Genomic DNA, 13,173 nt, shown 5'->3' on the forward strand with positions numbered 1-13,173 from the left:
TGTAGGCCTATATATAATTCTGTGGTTATATAAAATATAACTCGCAGCTTTGGTAACCAGAACTTTACCGACACTTCAGTGACGACGTTGTATCCTTAGCATTATAGGAGCTATCTGTCGTCTCAATGATCGATTGTAGTGAAAATTACATCGGAGGCTACTGGAATTACCCCCAAACTGTAGCTAGGCAGGTAGTTTTATACATTGTAATGAAACTTTAAAACTGTAAAAACTGTTTACTGTAAAAGAAGTCTATTCGTATTGCCTAGTTAAATATAAAAATATATATTAATATGTATAAATATATTATATAAATTATATAGCCTATATATATATTCAAATATATTTTACAGTATAACATCACATTATCTTTTTAAATAAATGAAATAATTTTTTTTATATATATATTTTAAACATATATGGTAAGGCAACTTGTAGTGTGGGCTATTCCGGTCCAATTTTCATCCAACTGCAGCATGAGCATCTGTTGAGAGACCTCCATCCATCTCCAACTTGTTTGTCCTCTGCGAAACCGGGGCATCGGATCCAAAGAGGAATCAGTGACCATATAAGGTCTTAAGGTCTTTTTTTAATTATTATTATTCACCGCCTTTGTTATTTGGCGAACTAGTTTACGGATCATCCAAATCGGCTTTTTGCTATTTCCCCCCAAATCGAAATGTTTATATTTTTTTTTCTCCATGCAAGTATTTAGTTTTCAACGTGTTTTTCAAACGATTTAGTAGGCCTATTGACAATGTTAGATTACAAGTCAGTCAGAGCGCCTATTTGCACTTGTCGCTAAATAAAGTAGAATCTTCCTAGGTAACCGTTACAACAGTACGCTGCTCATGCGCTTTGCATTGAGATCGGTTTCTGGCGGTACGTCGTGAACGCATCACAAGTATTGTGATTATGTATAATTTTAGATGATTGCCGTTTAGTGGAGTTGTCAGTTTGCGTTGAATAGCCTAATCTTAACATAGCCTATTGCATCACCTTAGTAATGTAAGTTACAGTTCTTTTAAAAAATCCGAAATTCCGTCATTGTGACCTTTAAGTAAACATTTTATTTAAAGTAGCTAACTTTGCTTGTCCATGTGATTTTAGAGGTCTATCGAGGGATAATTGAGTGAGATCACCCTCCTACACACAATACTGCTGTCCCCAAAATACTAAGTTATTGTTACTACCATAATGGATTGTTATTGTTACTACCATAATGGATTAAAACTGTATGTTCTTCTGTATTTCATTTTTATTCAGTTTCTTTTTTGGCGAGAGAAGAGCTGTAAATATCACATTTTTTTGTATGAAAAATAACTACCTATGACATTTTGTTGGAAAGTAGGTCTCCTGGTGAATTCTTGTACGGACAGCCTAGCTGACTGCAATTACAATCCCAAATAGAAAAACAAAGAAATTCTCTCAACATATCCAAGTTAGTCCAAGAAAATCGTCCAGTCCAATCTAGTCCAGTCCCGTCTGAATTCAAATCCAAATGTTATTTTACGTCGATATATCTCCCAAGTTTAGCAAGTTTTGTTGTCCTTAGAAAATATTCTCAGTGGCTACAAGTTTTTATTTTTTTTAATTAACACAAGTAGGCTAATTAATACAGTATTTTCTCGAGACCAAAAAATCCAGTTCTTAATGATGGTGCGATAAGGAAGACGATGAAGCAACTTCACGAGTTCCTGTACACATCTCTCAAAATCTCATGCAAATACGTAATTCCACGGGAAACAAGACTCTTAAGAATTATTATTCCATTGGCTTCTGCTAAAATAGTCCATGCGGTCGCAGAAAATACCCTGTGTCGTTAGTTCCAGTCCGAGGGACATTCCTCTGCCTTGATTTTCCCATAAAAAAGAGTTTCTATGTTATCCAGGGGAAGGGGGGTGAGATGGTGAGAGACGCAGCTCGAGACGTCCATACGTGCCTTATCTTAGTGGCAGTGACGTGATATTGCAGCTCCAGTCCTGAGGCTCGGCGAGAAAGCGCTTTCCATCTCACTCCACACGTCTGAATTCAAATCCAACTGTTATTTTACGTCGATATATCTCCCAAGTTTAGCAAGTTTTGTTGTCCTTAGAACATATTCTCAGTGGCTACAAGTTTTTATTTTTTTTAATTAACACAAGTAGGCTAATTAATACAGTATTTTCTCGAGACCAAAAAATCCAGTTCTTAATGATGGTGCGATAAGGAAGACGATGAAGCAACTTCACGAGTTCCTGTACACATCTCTCAAAATCTCATGCAAATACGTAATTCCACGGGAAACAAGACTCTTAAGAATTATTATTCCATTGGCTTCTGCTAAAATAGTCCATGCGGTCGCAGAAAATACCCTGTGTCGTTAGTTCCAGTCCGAGGGACATTCCTCTGCCTTGATTTTCCCATAAAAAAGAGTTTCTATGTTATCCAGGGGAAGGGGGGTGAGATGGTGAGAGACGCAGCTCGAGACGTCCATACGTGCCTTATCTTAGTGGCAGTGACGTGATATTGCAGCTCCAGTCCTGAGGCTCGGCGAGAAAGCGCTTTCCATCTCACTCCACAGCGAGTCAGCAGCATCCTCCATCAGTCAGGGATTGCGCTCTACCTGCTACCCGACCTGGGCATCTCTTGAGGGACGGGCAGACAACGACTAATGATCAGTCGAGATTCACAACATTTTTAGCCCTCGTTCTAGTGTCCGCTCACTTCTGTTGCGTTCTCATCACTTGGTTGCGTTGAGGTGGGAAAAAAAAGGAGCGAGATGATGATCCAGCCTGGAGTCTAATGCATTTTTGCTCATTGACCATCTTGTTGCTCTAGACTTCTATCATCGGCAATGGGAGATATCGATTCGCAGGGGAGCGACACGTTTCATTTCTAAAGGATGTTTCCAAGTATGTGGGAAAAATAGCCATAGCTTTCAGAGTGCAAGGTAAGACCTATTTATTATTGATATTAATATTAATATTATTATTGATAAATAGATGGATAAATATGTAGCCTAGGTTTGAACGATAATGAGATGGCCCTCGCCCAAGTTTACCCCTCTTCAGTGCATAAACGAGTTAAAGATCTGAGTTCCACAGTTCATTCTGATTAATGCAATACAAACTACGTCAATGTTTCAGAGGACTCGAACGTTACACCAGGGCCAGTGTGAAGTTAAACGATGGTCGACGAGTTTCGCAGTCAAATGACACAGAATGGAGTTTGGCTCTGACTGTATATCGTAAAATCCGTTTTGGTGACCACATTCAGGTTTGCGCTGACGATTGACAATCAAGCTAGACTTCTTTTTGTGGGAGAGTATGAATATGAAAAGACGTCGCTGCAGTTTTTATTGATTTATTTTTGTCGCCACAGCTTTTTTTTTCTAATCCGTTCGTATTACTGATCGTGACGCGACGCGACAAACTGGAACGCTCCCGTGATAATCAACGAAAAGTGCAAGCGCGCGACGCGACATCGATGTAAAGGAAAAGTAGCGCGCGACGGTAGCAATGTGCGCCAATACTGTCTCGTCCTATATAGTCGTGTGTATAACCTCTCTGTATATTGCATCGTATGCGTTTTGCTATGTCTTACAAGTAGTGCCGCATTTAAGGTGATTAAAGAATGAAAATAAAGGCTCGGTTTTGGAATGCTGTGACACTGCACACAGCTGCAATGCCTGCAGGATTCATGCAAACAGGACATCGAATAGCTTTTCTCTTCTGCTGGATCTCCCTCTCTCTTTCTCTCTCCCTCTCCACCGCCTTTCTTTCAGACTTAGCTATAGAATATTTAAGAATTCAACACATTTGCACACATTATGATGAGACACGTATAGCAAGCAGATCGTCGCAGAGACAAAATCATTACATCGAAATCAAAGTTTTTGCCTCATGAAAAGCATAGATTGCGTTCAATAAGGGAATTGGATGATGGAAGTAAAGCTTCTTTAATCTTTGCATAGATCACGGCATTATAGTCCATCCAGTCAATCGGATATGATCTCTCTATATTATATAAAAGACGGTATTTAGTAAATGTAGTGTGTTTTTAGTTGACTAGAAATCTCAGTGTATGTGCAGACAGATATGTAGCTTGATGATTATTATGCGGTCAGACATGTAGATCACTGCAGAACACATTACCCTCGAATGAATAAAAAACAAAGCGTTTTATTGTGCCAAAATGTCTTTTTTGTTCGTGCCATGCTATGCCAGCCATTTGTTATCCTTCCAAACGATCGAGTCGCTACTTATTATAACGACCATAAAGCTACTGAATGTCAATGATCATTGTGTCCGACACTGTCAGTCATTCAAACACGGTAAAGATCATTATGTGTGTAATGATCATATTAAATGATAATTTGATCGCTAAATATTATGCAGTTTTATCCTGCCACAGCAGATGCCCAAAGTTATTACCCCCAATTTATTAAACACCACAAGGTGGCAATGTTTATCCGAAATGTGTTGCATTCCCATGGAAAGGATCATTTGGATCTCTATAAAATCGAGATGGTAGTTTATGATTGAAAATATGCGGTTCAAACGAACAATGTAGGTAAGTGTGTGTTTAACACAAAGCTAAATTGGATAGTTAGGAGATCTTGGACTGAAACTCTTTGAAAAAGCATCACTTCACACCATATAGGCTGACAATGTAGTGCATCTCTGTTTCTCTTGCAGGCCAAATGACATAGGATGAAGGCTGTTCGTAATCTGTTGATTTATATATTTTCCACCTATCTCCTGGTTATGTTTGGATATACTGGTGCCCAAGATTTCTGGTGTTCCACGCTGGTAAAAGGAGTTATCTATGGATCTTACTCGATAAATGAAATGTTTCCCAAGAACTTCACAAACTGCACATGGACGTTGGAGAACCCTGATCCTACCAAATACAGCATCTACCTAAAACTTTACAAACGAGAAATTAGCTGTTCTGAATTCTCTCTGCTGGCTTACCAGTTCGATCACTTCTCTCACGAGAAGATCAACGAGCTTTTGAGGATCAACGAGTCCATCGTGCACCTTTGTGATGACGCCAAGAATATTTATGTGTTTTTGCATTACGACAAAAATTTTGTGCAGCTCCGGCGAGTGTTTCCGTACGACTACAACGGATTGACGACGAAGAAGACAGAGGATGAGGAAATGTCTGTGGTGGAGTTTGTGGTTTTAAACAAGGCGAGCCCAAGTCAGTTTGGATGTCAGGTGTTATGCACGTGGTTGGAAAACTGCTTGAAAGGAGAGAAAGCTGAATCGTGTGGAATAGTCTACGTTAAATGCACTTGCCCACAACATTTAGGCGATGGGGAATCTGAAAGCATGCTGATGCTCAGTAACGTGGTGTTGCCTTTAAATCCCCAAACCGAAGGATGCCTGACTCCTCAGGTGCGCTCGGCGCAGGTGTGCAATCTGAGCACGGAGGTGCGGCGCCCATCCAAGGAGGGTGAGTATGAACCAGACATCTGCAGGCCGTTAACGCTGGAGATCATTTCACAGCTTAATTATACTGTCTTTATGATGCCCCCTTGTATTCCTCCACCCTTCCACATAAAATAACACCAAAAACAGCTTGCTGTGCTCTGCTACTGATGTCTATGACTTTTTTGTTTAGTTTTACAACAGTTTCTGGGTGTACTGAACAGGAATGTTTACTCTTGATGTGTTTTATGTTTTTTTAATGTTATGTCAGAAGTGTAGCCACCTGGATTGCGATTAAGTAATTGCCTTTTTTACTTTTTTTTTTTTGCTTTTTTGGAACAGGGGTACTAAGTCTAATGTATTTTTTACATCATGTTATCTCTTTTTTATTTTAATATAGTAAACATTGACATGTTTTTCAGTCTTTTGGAATTCAGAGTTCACTACTTAATCGCAAATCCAAATGGCAATAAAAAATTCCTGAATACTGTCTTTGGAAAAGCTTTGGCAATGAAGAGGGTCATTTGAACTTAGTTAAAGCACCTGACACCATACTTAGCCTTTTGGCCTAAATGTAATTGTTATGCTGCTGTCAGCCTCCATCAATGACAAGCGATCAATCGTCCCTCTGCTGTCCAGCTTTGTCTCTTGCCACGGATGCTGGCAGCAACAGATTGCCACAAATGCCTTAGAAGGAATTTGCTAGTAATAAACATTTCTGATGGGGGGATGATGCATAATGGACCGGTATCGGGGTCACCGATATTACAGCTAATTAGCATCTGTAACATTTCACAACTGGCACAAGATAGAGATCAACTGGAGGCAGGGATGACCCAGCATACTGTGAAAGGACAACAGCTCACAGAGATGGTTGGCCGAGAATGGATGCTGACAGTCTCACTTCAATCCCAGCACAGTGATTCGAAAATAATGAATAATGAGGTGGCGATAGAGAGAAAGAGAGAGAAAGAGAGGGAGTAACCATCCTATGGCATTCTGGTTTCACTAGCTGAAAATAATAACCCCCTAGGGAGAAGGTGGCAGCTTTCCCGATCAAGCGGAACACGGTGCTTTGGAATTGTCAAGGTTCAGTTGAGTTAAGTAGGCCCCCAATTTCATTTTTCATCCCCCTTTTCAAATTAGCTTTATATTCCATTCCAAACTGTGTCATATTCCATTTACGATCTTGTAACAGAGAGTGATTTTCATTTGGTAATGTTTTAAATATGAATCAAGCTTGAAATGAAGATTAAGTCATTGGTTATTTTGTTCCCCAGTTATTGTGCTAGCATTTTATTATGTCACAGACTCTATAATTGATATCACTCCTTCTGTGTCTATGAATTCTTAAACAGAACTCCCATCTCAAAGCATTTCTGTATAAAGTCATCATCATAGGCACTGGAAATATAGCTTTACTATTAAAAAGTAATGTTTCAGTAACTTTCAGCTATCTGCATGTTTAGAGAAGCTTAAATGCACCAGCTTATTTTTTCCTTTTTTTTTTTTTTTCTCGAAGATTACACTGAAAGATTCTATTTATAGAGCGGAGGCTTTAGTGGATTGCTATCACAGGTTTAAAAGAGCACACAGCCCTGCTGTAGTGTCAGAATGAAGCTTCTGCCCTCCCGGATGAGCGTTCAGCAGCGCATGCCTTCAAACAGCCACGACAAAAAAAGATCTGTACCGAGAGGGTCCAAAATAAATGGTTGTCTTTGATATCTCTCACGCCTGGTTGTGTGCATGGTAACAAAGTGTGGTCTTTGAATGGGGCGATGAGAGGATCACTAAAAACTGGTTTTCTGGTTCATTGCACTCTGCAGGATGATTTCCAGCAAGCCAGCAAAAACATGAGCTTGATTATACTTTATGATAACATCAGTGTTTGAAATGCTGCCTCACCAAGGATGAAAGTAAAATGTTTTGAAATGTAAAAACATATTAGACTTGCATAATGGATAATTATATTGCTGGTGCACATTAAATGCACTTGAGCAGGCATTAGGCATTTGCAGGAATATTGCAGTAACGGATTTATGGTTTTGGTGGTGTATTAACACGTTAGGTTTGTTGAACATGGCCTCAAACAGGTTGATGTATTTGACTATAACTAACCATAATTTCAACAAACAGATATGAATCTAAAACAGCCAAATAGTCATTTGTTTGAGGACACATCTTCGATCAGCCATAATGTGACCAGGAAAGGCTTTTATACCCTGAAAGTTTGAAACTTTACATTTGGAGTTAGAAGCCATTTTCAACGTGGCACTTTTGGACAAAAGTTTGAACATCACCCACACATAAACAGCAGTGAAATCGATCTCACCGGCCTTCATACTTTAAAACTAGTGATTTCTGTAGAAATGTCAACCTTGGCCATGAAACCGCAGTTGGGAAAATGGGATGCCAAGGCTAGTTTTGCACAGCAATTTATTCACAGCTTCAGCATTCAACTTGATATGACATGGTTGTCTGATGTGACATAAAGGACTTGCTGGTGGAAAAAAATAACAGATTAAATGGCTCTGAATGAAGTTATGCTGAAATTTTGACCATTTGGGGTGAAGATTTCAAGGCATTTAAGCATTATATTCTATTTTTTTCCTTTATATTGTTGATGCACCAATGTAACTCATATTTTACTTGGCATGGAGTTATTTTTGTACCACAGTCTTGTTATGGATGGTCTTTTTAAGCAGTGGTCCCCATAGGGCTCCTTGCTTTTGTGTGGTGGCCATAAATGGGGCATGCGGGCAATCCCACGTTCTTATTATCACAGCAAGTGGCGTTTCTTCTCTTTATTTCTATATCATCTCCTCTCCAGGCACAGTGACACTTGATGTGATGGCTCAAAGTCAAACGCTCCAAATTGTGTCTCCTAAATTAGTCACAAATGAAGCCCTGCTGGAGAAGATGAGCAACGTCTCGAGGCTGTTTCTCATTACTCTCTGTCTCTCTCTCTCCACCACTGGTCTGCCCTCTTCCAGCAGTGGCCGTTTGCTCTTTTGCCTGACCATTTGTGGAGAAGAAACTTGCCTGACTGCACTGCAGGGTCCGGGCCTCTTGCACTCCGATCTGTGGGGGAACTGAACTGTCACTTTGTGCAAACGACCCTTGTCAGGCCCAGTGCTCCAGAGCGTGTTGCAGAGCAAGAAAGGGGAATTTGGCTGATGCTAATGAAGTGCATGTCCACAGTGTGTCAGTTTGTGCTGAGTCATGCACATGTGATAATATACACCCACTGGAATTTAAAATGTCAGATTTCATTGAAACATGAATGGTTACAAATGAGAATGAAGAGTGAAATTATTTATTTTGTATTCTCTGACCTCTGAGTGTTGGGTGGATTGCTTCATTAATTGTGCCAATGAATTATTTGTAGACTTTCTTATTGTTGCATTTGCAGAGAAATTTGTCTTAAAACCCTTTGGGTTTATTGTTACAGTCCAAAGAAGATATTGAGGATAACACTGCTTGCTTATTGGTGGTTTAGAAGAGCGAGGCCCCTTTTATAGATGCCAGGGGCCATGAGAAGGCACTGCATCTCCACTGCATAGTGCAGCCTTTTATTCACTTTTGATCAGTAGTCACAGCGCATCATGTTGATCACCATTGTTCCCTCAACTTGGAGGACATCTTGAATTCTAGTCACTTCTTGAAGGGAGAATGCGTGCATCCATCTTTATTGTAGTCTTTTTTTTTTCATTCTTTTTTGCTAAATGTCTGTTATTTTTGTGCTTGAGGTGTCTTGCTTTATAAAAAAAAAATTTTTTTAAAGTCAATGTAAAATTCAGTTCACAACCCATTTTACATTTGCAATAAGTTATTATACTCTCTCTCTCTCTCTCTCTCTCTCTCTATATATATATATAGTATTTATTATTGTTTATTACCAGAGGAAAAGAGGAGAATGGTTGAAAAGTAAAAGGGATTAGTGATATCAGCTAAAAAGAAATGTTATTTCAGAGGCAGAGCGAGTTATTGCATTTTGATACAAGATTTCAGAGGCACCAGGATTGTGCATTTATATAGTAAATAGGATCCATTTGATTTATTTACTGACTTCAAGATTCTGACTCTGATATAGGTAGGAGGAAGTGTTTAGCATACATCCATGAAAATTGTATTGACCAATAGGATGCAAAACCTCTGTGGTACACGGATTATTTGTGAAGCTCATATCAATCAAATTCATATAAGTAAAACTACTTCTAAAGCCTTTTATAATGATGCCCGTGTTAGTTTTTGCAAAGCCAGCAAGAAAAAAAGTAATAGACGCTGCTAACTCTCTAGTGTGTTCAACCTTTAAATGTGATGTATTTGTGCAGTTTCTAGATATCACAGGTATGCGGCATCAGAGAGTGGCAACAACAAAATCAAATTAAACTGCTTTATTATAGATGAGTTACACTTTTGTTCTGGGGGGTGGGGGAATACCATAGTATATCACAAAACGGTCTGTTTTTATGCACAGATGCAGCATGAATGTACTTTGATAGGAATCACAAGTCTGATCTCATTGGTATTTGTATTACGTGTACATTTTTGGATATGTGGATGTATTGACATCAGCATCCAAAAGTTAAAAAACTTTACATATGCTTAGATTCAATAGTATTAATTGAGCATATGTAAAGATATTTTAAACATTTAAAAAATTTGAAATGTTTAAATATGTTGCATTATTTAGGTATTTAGGTTAAAGTGACCATATTGTTTGTATTATAATTTTATATTTCATAGATTTTCTTTAAATAAATCAACTTAATTCCATGAATTCAAAGCTTTCTTAAACATTTGTACATCCTGAAAGTTTATCATTTTTACAAGGCTTACGTTTTTTGATGCTGTGAATAATGAAACTGTTACATGTTTACATATGAAGGCTTATGACTGCTAATGAGATCATGTTGGATTGTCTCTTTACACACTTTTAAGGTGGCATGATTTTGTAGGGAATCCTGTAGGATGTATGCAGTTTTAGTAGATGGCAAAAAACACTAAAAATATCTTGAAACAGGAGGTATAAGTAAGAAAGACACTTACAATGGAAGTAAATGGGTCAGAAATGTAAGTCGTATTATTTTAATAAAGTGCCTAGATTCATTAATTCTGTTAAATCGTCTATTTAAGATGTAAATATTTTTAAATCTTACTGTTTAACAGTCATTTTCAGGTTTTGGGTTCTATTGGCTTGCTCTGGTGACAATTATAAACTTTGCATCAAGTTTACACAAAAAAATTCAGCAAGCTTTTTTTCCTCATGAAAATCCTGTTAGCATCCATATTATGTCTTGTGATTATATTTTTGAAACAGATGGGTCTCATTCCAATGTAAGTCTATATCATTATAACATAGATATTATTTTTTTAAGTAAAGGAGGTACAACTGGAAATTATGGAAATGGTGGTAATCAACACTGTCCTCTGAGCTTTATTCAACCTAACTCCAGAATATTCCTTATACAGTTTTGTACCTTTTAAAATATCAACTGCACATCTGACTGTTTCAGAAGTGACTTCAGCACCCAAAGTCCATAAATGGTTCCAGCTATGCAGCTGCTATCTCTCTTTCAAACAATAAAACGCTCAATATATTGTCAGATTGCCATATGTTAGCAAAAATGTTCTCTCCTGCATATTTGCCTGTTAGACAGAACAGCTATAAACGGGTGCATATTGAATTCAATTTTAATCTACCGAATTGGGCTTTTCTCTGTCACTTTGAAAAACATGAAGGGAAAGGTAGCCCTGAGCAAAAGTGTTTTGTAATTATTTCGATCATACATTCTGCGTTGTTTACAGAGTCAAATCAGGTAGATCGCTGTAATTGATCACATGGACAAACAAGAAATCCCAAGGCTCCGCTTGTGATCTCAAATGTTTTGTGTATATAAATAAGTGAGCAAGAAATTCACATTTGCATATTCAAAACGCTGGGAGGCCGGTTTGGCCTGTATAACACAGTTCAGATAAAATATGTGATATGAGAATATTGAATTTTTTTCAGAATAGCTACAGACAAATCAAATGGGTTTCATTCTAACTGCATCTTCTCTTTCATCACCATTTTTAATTAATTTTGATTGGCATGAAGTAATATTTATGCAAATGACCCGATTTGCATTTCCTAAATCATTTCTTTCTCATTTATACCCTCTTCTTTGGTAGGCTTGAATCCTTTCTCTGCCAGGCAGTTACATCCCACAAATGTTTGCCAAGTTCATAGCTTAGATTTCCTGGGAGGTCCCTGACTGCTGAATGACCATATGGTCCTGTTATTAGCATCATCATCAAAATTATGCTCTCATGCTGCATAGGAAAATTGATGGCTTCTGATTGGAGGATTACACTTTAAAAGTGTCATCCAATCAGCTTTCGAGCACAGTGACTAGGGCATCAAAAATGCTGAGAACTGCAAGTAAAAAGAACAATTAGGCTGTTCGTGATCATTTGTTAGAGTAAGCAAAATGTTCCTCATCGTCATGTTCACTGTGTTTACATATGTCACTATTTTACCATTCATTTTGGCCTTTCAGACGTAACTGTCCAAGAGCTTTTGTAGTCGTATCATGGCCTCCAAAATATTTTGGCTTTCCTGATTATTTGAAAGTAGTTCACATCAAAACGATATCAGATTTTCTCTAGTTTTAGGAAGATTATGTTGGTTGTCAAAACATTGATATAAGATTATTGTTAGCCTGTGATTATGCTGTGACTTTTATCTCTCAGGATTATTTTACTCTGAATTGACTGTCTAGTGAAAATTCCTATACATATGGGCTCCAAAAGTCCAGGGGCCTCATGTATAAAACTTTACGTAGATTTCATCCTAAATATGTGCATATGCTCAAAAGCTGGATTTTGCGCACGTACAAACGTTTTCAGATTTGTAAAGCCATGCGTTTGCCAGAACCTGCGCAAAATTCCCTTTTTGTAATACCCAGTCAGCGGAAGTGCGTACATGAAGTCTCCTCCCTGAAAACGCCATTTATGTAGCTTACAACGCCTAGTTTTAATATGCATAACGTCATCTGCATATCATTTCCATGCATATTCCATCCACGTGACACCATGTTTAACACAGTTAAGGGTATAGGAATATGCTACATTAGGAAAATATGAGATACGGACTATAAATGAGTTTTGAGACATCACTATTCTAATTTATGCAATTTGCCTAAAAGGAAAACATATATTTTAGAATGTTTATAGCCTATATTTTTATGGAAAGAGATAGGCCTTATTTTTTTTGCAGTGTAAATAGCTGTCTGACTCACTAACAAAACATTTTGAAAATAAAACGTGCATGTCTTACAGTTTCCTTCAAATCTTTTAAATCTTTTAAATATGGTGTTTGTCACAATATTGGGAAGAGCATGAAAGGGGTTATCATTAGGCTACTGTCTGTCTGTGTGCGACACCTGTGAACAGAGGTTCTACTGTCATCAGACCAATGGACTGTTTGATCAACGAGCGCATCCTTATGTCTGTCGTTACCGTCTATGTTCCAAAGCCATCAAACAAAGCCAAGTTCAAAAAAATTATCATTATTATTTGCGCAAAAAGTATTTTCTCAGAACATGAGTTTTGCTATTTAGAACACAATTTAAAGTGTAATTATCATGCGCCAAGCAATTCTTGCTGTGATTAAAACATTAAATCGCATACCACAGGCAAATTGTTCAAAAGCAGCACATCCACTGCAAATATTTCTGTTTAAATTCATATAAAAATTTTGTAATTT

The 13,173-nt window shown here is 37.9% G+C and overlaps 1 protein-coding gene across 5 annotated transcripts in view; it reads left to right on the top strand.

The window, feature by feature from the left end:
• The first annotated feature begins 2,441 nt into the window (after positions 1-2,441).
• LOC107736840 (adhesion G protein-coupled receptor B3-like) overlaps positions 2,442-13,173 on the top strand; it is a 195,634-nt gene continuing 184,902 nt past the window's right edge. For all 5 annotated transcript variants that reach the window (XM_016548194.1, XM_016548193.1, XM_016548195.1 and 2 more), the window contains exons 1-2: positions 2,442-2,932; positions 4,680-5,445. In XM_016548194.1, the coding sequence (XP_016403680.1) occupies positions 4,695-5,445 (751 nt within the window). In that variant the 5' untranslated portion in view covers positions 2,442-2,932; positions 4,680-4,694. The remainder of the gene's footprint in view (positions 2,933-4,679; positions 5,446-13,173) is intronic.

The sequence above is a fragment of the Sinocyclocheilus rhinocerous genome, unplaced genomic scaffold, assembly GCF_001515625.1.
Source record: "Sinocyclocheilus rhinocerous isolate Xijiao unplaced genomic scaffold, SAMN03320098_v1.1 scaffold1214, whole genome shotgun sequence".
In the NCBI taxonomy this organism is placed as follows: Eukaryota; Metazoa; Chordata; class Actinopteri; order Cypriniformes; family Cyprinidae; genus Sinocyclocheilus; species Sinocyclocheilus rhinocerous.